This window comes from Oncorhynchus mykiss, chromosome 6 (genome assembly GCF_013265735.2).
Source record: "Oncorhynchus mykiss isolate Arlee chromosome 6, USDA_OmykA_1.1, whole genome shotgun sequence".
In the NCBI taxonomy this organism is placed as follows: domain Eukaryota; kingdom Metazoa; phylum Chordata; class Actinopteri; order Salmoniformes; family Salmonidae; genus Oncorhynchus; species Oncorhynchus mykiss.
Window position 1 is genome coordinate 87570615 of NC_048570.1, and position 15859 is coordinate 87586473.

General features: G+C 43.0%; 1 protein-coding gene across 1 annotated transcript in view; it reads right to left on the reverse strand.

Moving 5' to 3' along the window:
• Nucleotides 1–15859, reverse strand: part of LOC110513865 (A disintegrin and metalloproteinase with thrombospondin motifs 7) — a 146837-nt gene that overhangs the window by 24379 nt on the left and 106599 nt on the right. Inside the window, exon 16 of the mRNA XM_036981387.1 lies at nt 7482–7629. Coding sequence (XP_036837282.1) covers nt 7482–7629 — 148 coding nt within the window. The remainder of the gene's footprint in view (nt 1–7481; nt 7630–15859) is intronic.

A 15859-nucleotide genomic window follows, 5' to 3' on the forward strand; every position in this document is an offset into this window, starting at 1 on the left:
TCATTCCTTTAGGACATGAAGGTCAATCAATCTGGGAACATTTTAAGAACTTTGAAAGTTTCTTCAAGTTCAGTCCCAACAACCATCAAGAACTATGATGAAAATGGCTCTCATGAGGACCGCCACAGGAAAAGAAGACCCAGAGTTACATCTGCTGCAGAGGATAACATCATTAGTTACCAGCCTCAGAAATTGCAGCCCAAATAAATGCTTCACAGAGTTCAAGTAACAGACATCTCAACATCAACTGTTCAGAGGAGACTGCGTGAAATCCGGCTTTCATGGTTGAATTGCTGCTAAGAAACCACTACTAAAGGACACCAATAAGAATAAGAAACTTCCTTGGGCCAAGAAACACGAGCAATGGACATTAGACAGGTGGAAATCGTTCCATTGGTCTGATGAGTCCAAATGTGAGATTTTTGGATCTAACCACCGTGTCTTTGTGAATAGGTGAACGGATGAGTAGGTGAACGGATGATCTCCGCATGCGTGGTTCCCACCGTGAAGCATGGAGGCGGAGGTGTGATGGTGCTTTGCTGGTGACACTGTCTGTGATTTATTTAGAATTCAAGGCACACTTAACCGGCATGGCTACCACAGCATTCTGCAACGATATGCCATCCCATCTGGTTTGCCCTTAGTGGGACTATCATTTGTTTTTTAACAGGGCAATTACCCAACACACCTCCAGGCTGTGTAAGGGCTATTTGACCAAGACGGAGAGTGATGGAGTGCTGCATCAGATGACCTGGCCTCCACAATCACCCGACCTCAAATTGAGAATGTTTGGGATGAGTTGGACCGCAGAGTGAAGGAAAATGTGGGAACTCCTTCAAGACTGCTGGAAAAACATTCCAGTTGAAGCTGGTTGAGAGAATACCAAGAGTGTGCAAAGCTGTCAAGGCAAAGGGTGGCTACTTTTAAGAATCTAAAATATATTTCGATTTGTTTAATAATGTTTGTGTTACTACATGATTCAGTATGTTATTTCATAGTTTATGTCTTCACTATCATTCTACAATGTAGAACATAGTAAAAATAAAGAAAAACCCTTGAATGAGTGGGTGTGTCCCAACTTTTGACTGGTACTGTGTACACACACACCTCTTGATTTTATCCATATTTTGCTGCGTTAGTCTTATTCTAAAATGGATTAAACTGTTTCCCTCCCCACAATCTACAATCAATACCCCATAATGACAGAGCAAAAACTGTTTTTTACACATTTTTGCTAACTTCTACAATTTTTAAATGTAAATTTTGCATTTGCATAAGTATTCAGACCCTTTACTCAGTACTTTGTTGAAGCACCTTTGGCAGCGATTACAGCATTGAGTCGTCTTGGGCATGACACAAAGCTTGGCACACCTGTACTTGGGGAGTTTCTCCCATTCTTTTCTGCAGATCCTCTCAAGCTTTGTCTGGATGGGGAGCATCGCTGCACAGCTATTTTCAGGTCTCTTCAGTGATGTTTGATCGGGTTCAAGTCCGTGCTCTGGCTGGGCCACTCAGAGACTTGTCCCAAAGCCACTCCTGCATTGTCTTGGCTGTGTGCTTAGGGTTATTGTCCTGTCGGAAAGTGAGCCTTCAGCCGCAGTCTGAGGCCCTGAGTGCTCTGGAGCAGGTTTTCATTAAGGATCTCTCTGTACTTTGCTCCGTTCATCTTTCCCTCGATCCTGACTAGTCTCCCAGTCCCTGCCGCTAAAAAACATCCCCACAGCATGATGCTGCCACCACCATGCTTCACCGTAGGGATGGTGCCAGGTTTCCTCCAGATGTGAAGCTTGCTATTCAGGCCAAAGAGTTCAGTCTTGGTTTCATCAGCCCAGATAATCTTGTTTCTCATGGTCTGAGAGTCCTTTAGGTGCTTTCTAGCAAACTCCAAGTGGTCTATCATGTGCATTTTACTGAGGAGTGGCTTCCGTCTGGCCACTCTACCATAAAGGCCTGATTGATGGAGTGCTGCAGAGATGGTTGTCCTTCTGGAAGATTCTCCCATCTCCACAGAGGAACTCTGGAGCTCTGTAAGAGTGACCATCGGGTTGTTCGTCACCTCCCTGACCAAGGACCTCTTCCCCCAATTGCTCAGTTTGGCCAACCAGCCAGCTCTAGGAAGAGTCTTGGTGGTTCGAAACTTCTTCAATTTAAGAATGATGGAGGCCACTGTGTTCTTGTGGACCTTCAATGCTCAGAAATGTTTTGGTACCCTTCCCCAGGTCTGTGCCTCCACACAATCCTGTCTCTGAGCTCTACGGACAATTTCTTCGACCTCATGGCTTGGTTTTTGCTCTGACATGCACTGTCAACTTTGGGACCTTATATAGACAGGTGTGTGCCTTTCCAAATCATGTCCAATCAATTGAATTTAACACAGGTGGACTCCTATCAAGCTGTAGAAACATCTCAAGTATGATCAATGGAAACAGGATGAACCAGAGCTCAATTTCAAGTCTCATAGCAAAGTGTCCGAATACTTAAAGGTATATCTGTTTTTTATTTGTATTAAATTTGCTTTTCACATTGTCACATGTGTAGTTTGATGAGGGAAAAAAATAACTAACTTAAAAGATGTGCTATGCAGAAATCGCTCTGCCCTTTCCTAGTTGCTAAAATTCTAATAGTTCGCCTAATTTCAGTTTATGTGACAAAACAAGCAAGTATAGTGTAGAGAATCATTGTACCATCTAAGCCGTTGTGAAATATATTTGACATAACCAAAAATATTGTCTTTTCAGCTGTTTGAAGTTGATGTACAAAACCGAAAGTAAAATACGCAAAAACAAAACGAGAAGCATAGAAATAGCACATAAAGAACAGTCCTGCAGCTTCTCAGACTTGCCTCCAATGAGAATGACAGATCTATAACTCCTATTTCTATATCAATTTTATCCGGACGCCCAAAAAGTTACATATTGCAGCGTTAACCTTTGGATCTGCCGGCTGAATATCCATTTCCTAAATCATAGCCTTCACTGCCATTCAGAATAGTGATTGAATAGTCAATATTCAGTGACATAATTAAATAACCAGTTCGGCCAGAACAGTATTTATGCTGCAGTCAAAAGCTGTGGATGTTTGTGGAGTCTGGTCATCGCCCTCTGCTCTCCTGGCGATTAAGCTGCGACTCTCTCCATTGCAATGCCCTCCTAACTTCAGAACACCACTGTCAGGACACCGCTGTTAGATAGGTGGCAGAAAGAAAAGGAACAGAAAGTTTGGGAAACTTCTTCCAAAACCTATTTCAGTGAGTCAGCCAGCCATGATGCAGACAGATGGTCTTATTCCTAGAGGCACTCTTGGGAAACCGAAAGAGTATCAGCCCACAACATTGCCTTTTGCTTTAGTTCCCCTTGAGTGCTCTGTCGTTTGGCTAAAACCATTTGGGACTTGGATGCAAACCATTTACCCTTCATTCTAATTAACTCAATACGTATCCAATCGGAAAGTCATACTGCGTTTCAACATGGCACCTTTGAAAGTGGCAGTTACACATTAGCAGACTTGTCTTGGACGAAATGGCCAATTAACTTTCTCCCTTTGGAAAGGCCAAAAGTATCCCTTTACACGGTTTGAAAATGGCAGATTTGGACACCAATAAGTGCCGAAATTAGAAGTCAGTGGCTGTACAGTAACATGCTATACATGACGTCAGAGCTCAGTGGCTGTACAGTAACATGCTATACATGACGTCAGAGCTCAGGCTCTCCGCTTCACAGCTGTTGTTTTGTTTGTCGTTGTTGTCTGAGTAAGGGAAATGCTGTCAATTAAGATGACTCAATGTATTTTGAAAGTTGAGAATCATAATGAAATACAAGCAAGCCAAACACCTCTGACTCCAGATGTGCACTTCATATATCTATTAGTTTTATGATATGTAGTGTCAACATTTAGGATCACTATGTCTGATGTAGATGTTATGGCATTATACCCCGGGTTGCCCTGAACAGAATGAGCCTGTGTTTGTTGTATTGTAAAGAAAATGTTCCATGGACCACGCAACTGAATACACTCATGACTCCATTCTATGTGCACCAAAATGACCACCTGCTTCTCTGAATTGCCGTGTGAAAGCCTAATACTGTAAGATCATATTTTATCATTTAGCTAGTCATGTTGGCAATAGAAGCTTTCAAATGATGTCCACCTGACCCAGATCGTGATTTTTAATGGATCGTGTTTGAATCGTTTAGACAACAACAGCAATTGTGTGAAGGCGCGGATGCTGGGCCGTGTTCCAAAGAGTGTGTGTTCTAATTCCTCATTGACACAGCTAGGAGAGATCACAAAGCACCTCATAGTTGAAGACTGAGTCATAAACGTGTGTTGAAATAACTTAGGAACTGTGCACCCTTTGGAGAGGTTTGTGGCCACTTGGAGACGCCAATTAGACTTCTCACTCAAACTCCTGTCATTATTGTGTCTTATGTTGCACCTTCCCCAAATTCTCCAAGAATATTCTTATGTTACTGACTGTATCCAGAGCATTTTCAGATTTCGTTTTGAACAAATGCGACAGAAAAGTACAAGTTAATTTAAAATGCACATCGAATCAACAGTGTAGTGTTTGGATTCAGTCTTGTGTTTGGTGAACTGTTTTGTCCTCACCTTTAGTCTAATAATGTTCCCATAAATGCCAAACTGTTCCCTTTTCATTGCTACCATGGTTGTGCATTCCATATTTCTTCTGTGAGAAACATTTCAATGTAGCCCTCTCCATACAGGCCAATTCCCAGGAGTGTAAAAGGATAGGCGATGCAGAGGTTACTTCTCATAAGTCATAGAATCCTTGCAGCATATCAGTTTTCCACTCCATTTGACAGGGTCTTTTTTAAGGCAGTCAATGTAATTACTGAATTACTACACAGCCTTTGATCCCTGAGAGTCATATTCCAGATGAGGGCAACTTGATTAAAAACCGTTTCATCCTTTGCAGAATTTCGGTGAGAGCATATTCAAGTACCTTTTGGTTGACTTTAATGACGAGTTAATAATTAATTCTGTCCTGTTTAATAATTGATTCTGGCCGGCAGGATTTGCGAGCCAGAAGACACTTTATAACTACTGAATAGCAAAGCATTAGAATAAGAATAGTCTCTACATTAAGATTCTTTACTCATCCAAACCATTTGTAATCGATTATCATGTGGTTGCTTTCTGGTTTAACTGAAGAAGGTTTGAGAGCCAAGAGAAATACGCATAGAGGTATACAGGAGCACATCACAGAAAAACATCAAAGACTTTTTGAAAACTTTGACATGATATAAAATGCAATCTGGACAAGCATTACCACCCAATTTTCCTTCCACTATGGAATTATGTGTAATGGCATCACTCCATGACCCTTAAGTCAGTTTAAGTAAGAAAATTCAGGTAATATTATTCAGAAAACATTAATAACATAATGAGGGATTTTCCTGTCGATCCTTGCATATGCTAAAAAATTCAATACAATTTAAAGTTTTAAATATGCGTTCCACCGGGACTAGTTAAAGTAAGAAACTGTCAAAGTATTTCCTGTAAAAGTAGATGGAACAAGATGACTGGATGGTTCAATGAATACAGTAGAATAAAAAAATAAAAAGAGTGGCAGTGATTTCCACGTTCTGTCGAGTGATTGAAGCTCGTTGTTACTGTGTGGATCGAAATTACCCCATTTGAGACTTGCTTCTTTGAGGTAGAAAGACGTTTTTCTCATAGCCTGTGGAAATTCACTGCTACAGTAAGCAATGTAAGGAATTCTCGAATACCTGGTGAAAGCTCTCTTATACAAAAGTATCCTTTTAAACTTCAAACTTACCATTAAGGAAGGCATTGTTGGATTACTCTCAAATCAGAATAATTAGCTGGAAATGTTTTCCTCCGAGTATGACTCTGTTGCATCTTTGAGGGGTTCATGTGGGTTCAATGTTTCCTTCAGAGGGTGATGAGTGAATCATGCTCAACAATAATCAGCCACGAAATTCAACAAGGCCTTGTATTAGAAATACCCTCCACTCAGGGATTCCACGCTGTTGGCATCCTTCACTACCCTCCACTCAGGGATTCCACGCTGTTGGCATCCTTCACTACCCTCCACTCAGGGATTCTATGCTGTTGGCATCCTTCACTACCCTCCACTCAGGGATTCCATGCTGTTGGCATCCTTCACTACCCTCCACTCAGGGATTCCATGCTGTTGGCATTCTTCACTACCCTCCACTCAGGGATTCCATGCTGTTGGCATCCTTCACTACCCTCCACTCAGGGATTCCATGCTGTTGGCATCCTTCACTACCCTCCACTCAGGGATTCCATGCTGTTGGCATCCTTCACTACCCTCCACTCAGGGATTCCATGCTGTTGGCATTCTTCACTACCCTCCACTCAGGGATTCCATGCTGTTGGCATCCTTCACTACCCTCCACTCAGGGATTCCATGCTGTTGGCATCCTTCACTACCCTCCACTCAGGGATTCCATGCTGTTGGCATCCTTCACTACCCTCCACTCAGGGATTCCATGCTGTTGGCATCCTTCACCACCCTCCACTCAGGGATTCCATACTGTTGGCATCCTTCACTACCCTCCACTCAGGGATTCCATACTGTTGGCATCCTTCACTACCCACTCAGGGATTCCATGCTGTTGGCATCCTTCACTACCCACTCAGGGATTCCATGCTGTTGGCATCCTTCACTACCCTCCACTCAGGGATTCCATGCTGTTGGCATCCTTCACCACCCTCCACTCAGGGATTCCATGCTGTTGGCATCCTTCACCACCCTCCACTCAGGGATTCCATACTGTTGGCATCCTTCACTACCCTCCACTCAGGGATTCCATACTGTTGGCATCCTTCACTACCCTCCACTCAGGGATTCCATACTGTTGGCATCCTTCACTACCCTCCACTCAGGGATTCCATGCTGTTGGCATCCTTCACTACCCACTCAGGGATTCCATGCTGTTGGCATCCTTCACTACCCACTCAGGGATTCCATGCTGTTAGCATCCTTCATTACCCTCCACTCAGGGATTCCATGCTGTTGGCATCCTTCACTACCCTCCACTCAGGGATTCCATGATGTTGGCATCCTTCATTACCCACTCAGGGATTCCATAGTTTCACCACAACACCCTTTTAATGTTGTTGGTTGTGACTCACGCTAAAATAGTAATGTTCTTGGTTATGACTCAAACTAAAAGAGTAATAAACAACAATTAACCTCCAATATACTTTATAAAGAAATCAAGACCAAAGTTGGATTCACACCTGGGTCTTTAAAAACGTCATTTTAGAAAGTTCAAAGCTAAAAACCGTTGTCTAGGTTTTAATTATCTAGTGAAGTAGTGCATTGTAACATGACCCATAAGAGACTAAGCAAAGCCAGTCATGCATGATAACCTGGATGTGTTGTAAATAGTAGGCCAGTAGGATATAATGAACTACATCTCTGGGTAAACATCCATAGTAGCCAACCACCATTATTGGTGTCTTACCTGTCCCGCAGGTGGCACTGCACTCAGTCCATGAGCCATACTTCCAGAAGAAACCGGGGATAGGGATGTCATTGTCTGAGTCCAGAAGAGTCTCTCTATGGATGGTGTACTCATAGCGCACCCCTGGGTTGGTCTCCTGGAAGAGTAGCTGTAGAACACATAGGATCAATCAGAATGAGACAGTCGAGACAGCATGAAAACAGACAGCACGAGACAGACAGCACGAGACGAGACAGATGCCATGAGAGACGAGACAGATACCATGAGAGACGAGACAGATACCATGAGAGACGAGACAGATACCATGAGAGACGAGACAGATACCATGAGAGACGAGACAGACAGACAGCATGAGACAAACAGCATGAGATAGACAAGACAGACAGCATGAGACAGACGAGACAGACAGCATGAGACAGATGAGACAGACAGCACGAGACAGACAGACAGCATGAGACAGACGAGACAGACAGCATGAGACAGACGACACAGACAGCGTGAGACAGACGAGACAGCATGAGACAGACGAGACAGCATGAGACAGACGAGACAGACGGCATGAGACAGACGAGACGGCATGAGACAGACGAGACAGCATGAGACAGACGAGACAGCATGAGACAGACGAGACAGCATGAGACAGACAGCATGAGACAGACGAGACAGACGGCATGAGACAGACAGACAGCATGAGACAGACAGCATGAGACAGATGAGACAGCATGAGACAGACGAGACAGACGAGACAGACGAGACAGCATGAGACAGCATGAGACAGCATGAGACAGACGAGACAGCATGAGACAGCATGAGACAGACGAGACAGACGAGACAGACGAGACAGACGAGACAGCATGAGACAGCATGAGACAGCATGAGACAGCATGAGACAGACGAGACAGACGAGACAGCATGAGACAGCATGAGACAGCATGAGACAGATGAGACAGCATGAGACAGCATGAGACAGCATGAGACAGACGAGACAGACAAAAGCATAAAACACACAAACTAAAAGTTCAAACAGTCAACAAGTCATTGCTGCTTCGGATCACATATTTCTTGAAGTGAGTGATGTTGAAGGGTTTGTTGTTTGGTGTGTACTGTGTGTGTGTGTACTATGTGTATGTGTCATGCTGTGCAGTGGTATGGGGGGGGGGCATGTATTTTGGGGAGTGTGTGGAATGTGCTCATGTTAGTGGTTTGAGGTGTGTGTGGCTAATATGTATTTAGGAGATTGGATTGGGTGGTGGATGATCCCACAGGAGGGGGGCATATTCTGGCCAACAGCACAATCACGTACCAATTTCCACTTTAATTTCTGGACCAAGCATCATTGGAAGGCCCTGAGCTGATCTCAGCTATCCAAACAGACAGGATGTAAAGTTAGAACAGGTCAGCTTCGGACAGCACCGGGAGACTGCCAGGGCACAGAGTCTGTTGGCTGTGATACCCAGTGATACGCTGCCTGTACCCTAATCTTGCACAGGCAGTAAGCAATAACTCATGTTGCATACTTCATAGAGCAGGGCTCTCCAACCTTTTCTAGCATGAGAGCTACTTTAAATGAAACATGTCCCAAGCTACACATTCTTTCTAGCTTTCAAGTAGGAACATTCCTCTTTTCTCTCCCCTGCAACTCTTCACTAGGAGAAAGTAGTGCACTATGTTTTCTGTCAATATACCTGGTAAAATAATGGTTAATAAACAACTAATGGGGGCCCTATAAAATCTGCAACCCCCCCATTATGTTTTATAGTTTCCCAAATTATGTTCAGTTAAAAATGTCCTGGTTTTTCACTCTTAAAATTACTTTGATTCATAGAGAAACAACGAAATTGGATGTTCTGAGTTCATGGTTCGGGCCCCTTAATTCCAGTGAAGGGAAATCGTAATGCTACAGCATACAATGACGTTCTAGAAGATTCTGTGCTTCCAACTTTGTGGCAACAGTTTGGGGGAGGCCTTTTCCTGTTTCAGCATGACAATGCCCCAGTGCACAAAGCGAGCTCCATACAGAAATGGTTTGTCAAGATCGGTGTTGAAGAACTTGACTGGCCTGCACAGAGACCTGACCTCAACCCCATCGAACACCTTTGGGTTGAATTGAAATGCCGACTGTGAGCCAGGCCTAATCGCCAAACCTCAGTGCCTGACCTCACTAATGCTTGTGGCATGGAAGCAAGTCCCAACATCTAGTGGAAAGCCTTCCCAGAACAGTGGAGGATGTTGTAGCAGCAAAGGGGGGACCAACTCCATATTAATGCCCATGATTTTGGAATGAGATTTTCGACGAGAAGGTGTCCACACACTTTTGGTTATGTAGTGTACTTCTGCCAGGTAAGCCTACTATGCAGTTAACATTTAATTGAGAAGGTTTTTGGGAAAGTATTTCTGTCAACCCACAAGATGGTTACCACATCAACTGGCTACACACTGAGTGATAGACCAAAGCACGCACGACACAGACAGACATAATGCTGGAAATTCATTGACAGATACTGTGCTAGGTTTGGCTTTTTAAGACAATAGTGGCTAACCAGGGATGGGATAATGTCAATGTTGCGTTGATTAGATAGTAATGTGACCGTCCTACAAGACAAACTTCAAATGTCACTCACAACAAAGGGAACTAACAAAGAAAATCGCATTGACAACCAAAATAAAACCAAAAGGGGTTCAAAGGAAGTTCAAATCAAATGCTATTGGTCACATACACATGGTTAGCAGATGTTCATGCGAGTGTAGTGAACTGCTTGTGCTTCTAGTTCCGACAGTGCAGTAAGGTCTAACAAGTAATCTCACAATTCCCCAACAACTACCTAATACACACAAATCTAAAGGGATGGGGCCTCCCGGGTGGCGCACTGGTCTAAGGCTGTGGCACTAGAGATTCTAGGTTCAAGTCAAGGCTCTGTCGCAGCCAGCTACGACGCTTTCAGTTTAGCGCGAAAGTCGCCATCCATCCATGGTTTTTGGTTAGGGTAGGTTTTGATAGTCCCAGTGGGTACAACATCTCCAATGCACTTCCTTATAAACTCACTCACCGAGTCAGCGTATAGATCGATGTCATTCTCTGAGGCTGCCTGGAACATTTCCCAGTCCACGTGATCAAAACAATCTTGAAGCGTGGATTCCGATTGGTCAGACCAGTGTTGAATGGTTCTAGTCAAGGGTACATCCTGTTTGAGTTTCTACCTATAGGACGGTAGAAGCAAGATGGAGTCGTGGTCGGATTTGCCGAAGGGGGAGCGGGGGAGGGCCTTGTATGCATAGCAGAAGTCAGAGTAGCAATGGTTCAGTGTATTGCCCGTGCGGGTGCTGCAATCAATATGCTGATAGAATTTAGGTAGCCCTTAGGTTCTGAAAGACACCCATGTTTGTGCCCACTAAAAAATGGCAAAGCCACTAGTAAGGGGTTAAGGCTATCGACTCTGTCAATCACCACATTCTTATCGGCAGACTCGACAGCCTTGGTTTCTCAAATGACTGCCACGCCTGGTTCACCAACTACTTCTCAGACAGAGTTCAGTGTGTCAAATCGGAGAGCCTGTTGTCCGGACCTCAGGCATTCTCTATGGGGGTGCAACAGGGTTAAATTCTCGAGCCGACTCTTTTCTCTCTATACATCAATGATGTCGCTCTTGCGGCTGGTGATTCTCTGATCCACCTCTACGCAGACGACACCATTCTGTATACTTCTGGCCCTTCTTTGGACACTGTGTTAACTCACCTGACGAGCTTCAATGCCATACAACTCTCCTTCCGTGGCCTCCAACTGCTCTTAAATGCAAGTAAAACTAAATGCATGCTCTTCAACCGATTGCTGCCCGCACCTGCCCTAAAGTCCAGCATCACTACTCTGGATGGTTCTGACCTGGAATATGTGGACAACTCCAAATATCTAGGTGACTGGTTAGACTGTAAACTCTCCTTCCAGACTCACATTAAGCATCTCCAATCCAAAATTAAATCTAGTATCGGCTTCCTATTTCACAAAAGAAAGCATCCTTCAATCATGATGCCAAAAATACCCTCATAAAACTGACTATCCTACCGATCCTTGACTTCGGCGATGTCATTTACAAAATAGCCTCCAACACTCTACACAGCAAATTGGATGCAGTCTATCACAGTACCATCCAAAGCCCCATATACTACCCACCACTGCGACCTGTATGCTCTCGTTGGCTGGCCCTTGCTTCATATTCGTCACCAAACCCACTGGCTCCAGGTCATCTATAAGTCTTTGCTAGGTAAAGCCCCGCCTTATCTCAGCTCACTGGTCAACATAGCAGCACCCACCCGTAGCACGCGCTCCAGCAGGTATATTTCACTGGTCATCCCCAAAGCAAATTCCTCATTTGGCAGCCTTTCCTTCCAGTTCTTTGCTGCCAATGACTGGAACGAATTGCAAAAATCACTGAAGCTGGAGACTCACATCTCCCTCACTAACTTTAAGCACCAGCTGTCAGAGCACCTTACAGATTATTGTAACTGTAAATAGCCCTTCCAACTACCTCATCCCCATATTGTTCTTCTTTTTTTTCTCCTTTGCACCCCAGTATCTCTACTTGCACATTCATCTTCTGCATCTATCACTCCAGTGTTTAATTGCTAAATTGTAATTACTTCGCCACTACTTATTGCTTTTCCTCAATAATCTTACCTCATTTGCACACAGTGTATATATACTTTTCTATTGAGTTATTGACTGTACGTTTGTTTATTCCATGTGTAACTCTGTGTTGTTGTTTGTGTCGCACTGCTTTGCCTTATCTTGGCCAGGTCACAGTTGTAAATGAGAACTTGTTCTTAACTGGCCTACCTGGTTAAATAAAGGTGAAATAAAAACAACAACAAAAAAAAATTACCTTCACTGCCATTCAGAATAGTGATTGAATAGTCAATAATGAAAAAAGACAACCATGTGGATGCCCACTGAAAGTTGGCAAAGCCACTAGTATGCAGTGGTGGAAAAAATACCCAATTGTCATACTTGAGTAAAAGTAAAGATACCTTAATAGAAAGTTACTCAAGTAAAAGTGAAAGTCACCCAGTAAAATACTACTTGAGTAAAAGTCTAAAAGTATTTGGTGTTAAACATACTTAAGTATTAAAAGTAAATATAATTGCTAAAATGTATTTAAGTATCAAAAGTAAACGTACAAGTATAAATCATTTAAAATGTCTTATATACAGCAAACCAGACGGCACAATTGTCTTGTCCTGTCCTGCTAAGCATTCAAAATGTAACAAATACTTTTGGTGGTCAGGGAAAATGTATGGAGTAAAAAGGTACATCATTTTCTTAAGGAATGTAGGAAGGTAGTGTAAAAGATGTCAAAAATATACAGATACTCAAAAAAAAACCTACTTAAGTAGTACTTTCAAGTATTTTTACTTAAGTACTTTACACCATTGCTAGTAAAGGGTTCTGAAAGGCACCCATGTGGGTGACCACTGAAAGTTGGCAACGCCACTAGTAAACTGTTCTAAAAGACACCCACCATGGACGGCCCACTAGGTTTTCCCTCAGACTAAAATACACCCACCATGGACGGCCCACTAGGTTAACCACATCTCTCAAGCTTCACTGGAGCGCTGGGCGGGCCTCTTTTAAATATCACCTGGGCTTGCACAGGTGAAACACCTTCCGACTAACAAGATGGACAAACCAGCACAGGTGTAACACATACTTACCAACAAGGTGACCCCAATCAGGGGGTTCCCAAGTGCTAAATATAAATGGAAAAACCAAAACCTGTAACAGTACAGTTGCTGGATGTGAAAACTGCATGTACTTTCAGAATTGTTCGGCAAGCTGCTCATAGGTGGGCTGCGAGCTACTGGTAGCTTACCATCAACCTGTTGGAGACCCCTGCCATAGAGAAGGGCTCCTGGTAACTAATCTATAAGCCTTTGTTTAACATTACAAATAGGTGATCAATTACACAATGTTGAACATTGGGCTCTCTGGGAAGACATTCGAGTACAATGTGAAATACAATAGAGAATGAGTACAAGAAATTGCTATTTTTGTGGAAAAAGAACAACAATATCTTTGCTAATTTCACTGTCACTGTCGTGTTAGTAGCTGGAACAAGCATATTTGTTTTCAGGCCAGATGAAACCCCAAATTCTGGCCTCCACTTTCACAGATGCCTCGTGTCTGATTGGATCATTCAAATCTACTGAAAGCATTGACAACCGCAGCATTAAAAAGAATAGCCGACAGCATTACGTTGCAGTGTATGAATGATGTTACCATGGTAACTCCGCAGCACTCTGTATGCTGTAACTCTCTACACGTTGATCTCCAGAGTCTAGATTTGAGTTTAGGTTGTGAAATCTGTTATTGGATCACGGTGAAATAACTAAGTGGACTTCAGGAATCATATTGGAATGGAGCAAACCTGACAAAGTCAAAGCACAAAGTGTTACGTCTGACTATCAAGTCATGTCACACAGTGAGTTTGACCATTTTATACAGAGTTAGAAGTGAAACACTGGCCGTGATATCTCTTCCACGTGGGATAAATAATTACATGACGCAGACTAAACAGAATTTGAGACAGTGGCTGTCAAGATATGCGCTTGCCTATGACAAATGATTTTGCCAAAGAACTGTCATTTGTCATTCACAGTGACAGCACAGAACAAAACGTTGTGGCTCCACACAATTCATCTTTGTTTTTACTGTCAATGTATTGCTGCTGATTCAAATCATTGTTATTAGAATCAGCTCTAGTCAGACGATTGAAGATCACTTCAGGCAAACTGGGAAACAAGCAAGCAATATTTGATTGAACAATATAAATCTTCTTTCGCTTTTTGCCCAAAACTGACATCAAAGCGGGTTCTCATGGGACTAACTGATACACTGACAATTCTGAATAAAGCCCACTGATATAACACATGATTCCGTAAGCAGTTACTAAGGCATATGCTATCACCAAGCCAAAAGGAATACTCAATTAGTCATGAATAATTGTGATAAGTTGCATGTATTCGAATATAATCACAGCCACATTTTCAATCCAAGTACATTGTCTTTCACCATCAAAAGGTCATGGATAATATTTTGGTGGGTACTTGGCGTATGGACTACGTTTGTGAAGCTAATTAATTTGTCTTCCATCTTATGCTAGTACAGAAAGTAGATCCACATCTAGTTAATGGGTTGTCAGCAGAAACAGAGGAGCAAAGTAAATGAATCAAGCTCAGACAAGCAAGACTGGCAGAAAGTGGAGTGTAATATTATTATCTTATCCGATTTTAAAGAGTCTGTTTACACTTGGCTGTGATTATCGCTCAACATTTTAGGAACATCCTTGTCTAAGTGAAATGCAAATGTGTTTTCTCTGTACAACGTGTTGCCAAGGTTTATAAAAAATATTTGTCCAGTTGCCCCCCAAACCCCATGGTAAATGTGTCCAATCTACCAGACACCTTACCTCCCTAGTGATATCTGAAACATGACAGTCTGAGTGCCACTTCAAGTCAGACACACGGGGTAAAGTGGTCAAATGGGACATATAAAGCCCATCCACGCCAGACCCTCCATCACCATCTCCAACATGAGGCCCTGGAGACAAACACCTGAACAACGCTATGGAATCCAGTTCCACAGGGAACGCTCCTCATCTCCAATATCTATCAACGCTCAGCAAACACCATGGTTACGTGTTTGCCCTTTGAACACTCTTTTTGACACATCCTTCGCCCTTCCCTCAAGTCATTGACTTTTCTGTGTGTCAATGGAAGCTTGTTACAATGAACTGTAGGGTCCATTTGAGAGGACTTAACAACCGAGCTGCCACTTCCCTGATCCTGTGTTTGGACAGGTTGACACACTTAGGTGATGAATGAGCTTTGTGCAAGACGGGTAAACAGTGTGAGCAGACACAGTTGACACTAATGGAAAGGTAAAGCTGGGATCTGGGGAGTCGGCTCAACAGTTGTTCTCTCCACAGGGTTTTACTTGGACAAGGTGCAAATATTTATTTTGAAAGGTATTTGTCTCTGAAAGGCATTCCAAAACGGTTCCTCTGGAGACGGAGATAGGAACATTGAATTTTGAGTGGCACATGTCCCAAAACAAAAGCATTTTGGCTGAGATTGTCACGGGGCCTTGTGACAGGCTAAATGATTTGGAAATCATCTGTTTCCATTGTGTCCTCACAGTGAGATAGAGACGCAAGGGAATTTTATCGCTAAATGTAAAAAAATAACATGGTAGATTGTGAAGTTGTTTCAGTGCTGCGCTGCGTGTTACCGTCATACAGTTATGTACTCATGATCAATCATTTCTCACTTGTTGATTATAGGTTTCCACTTACTGCAGAACATAACACAACTACAAGTCATCACACATG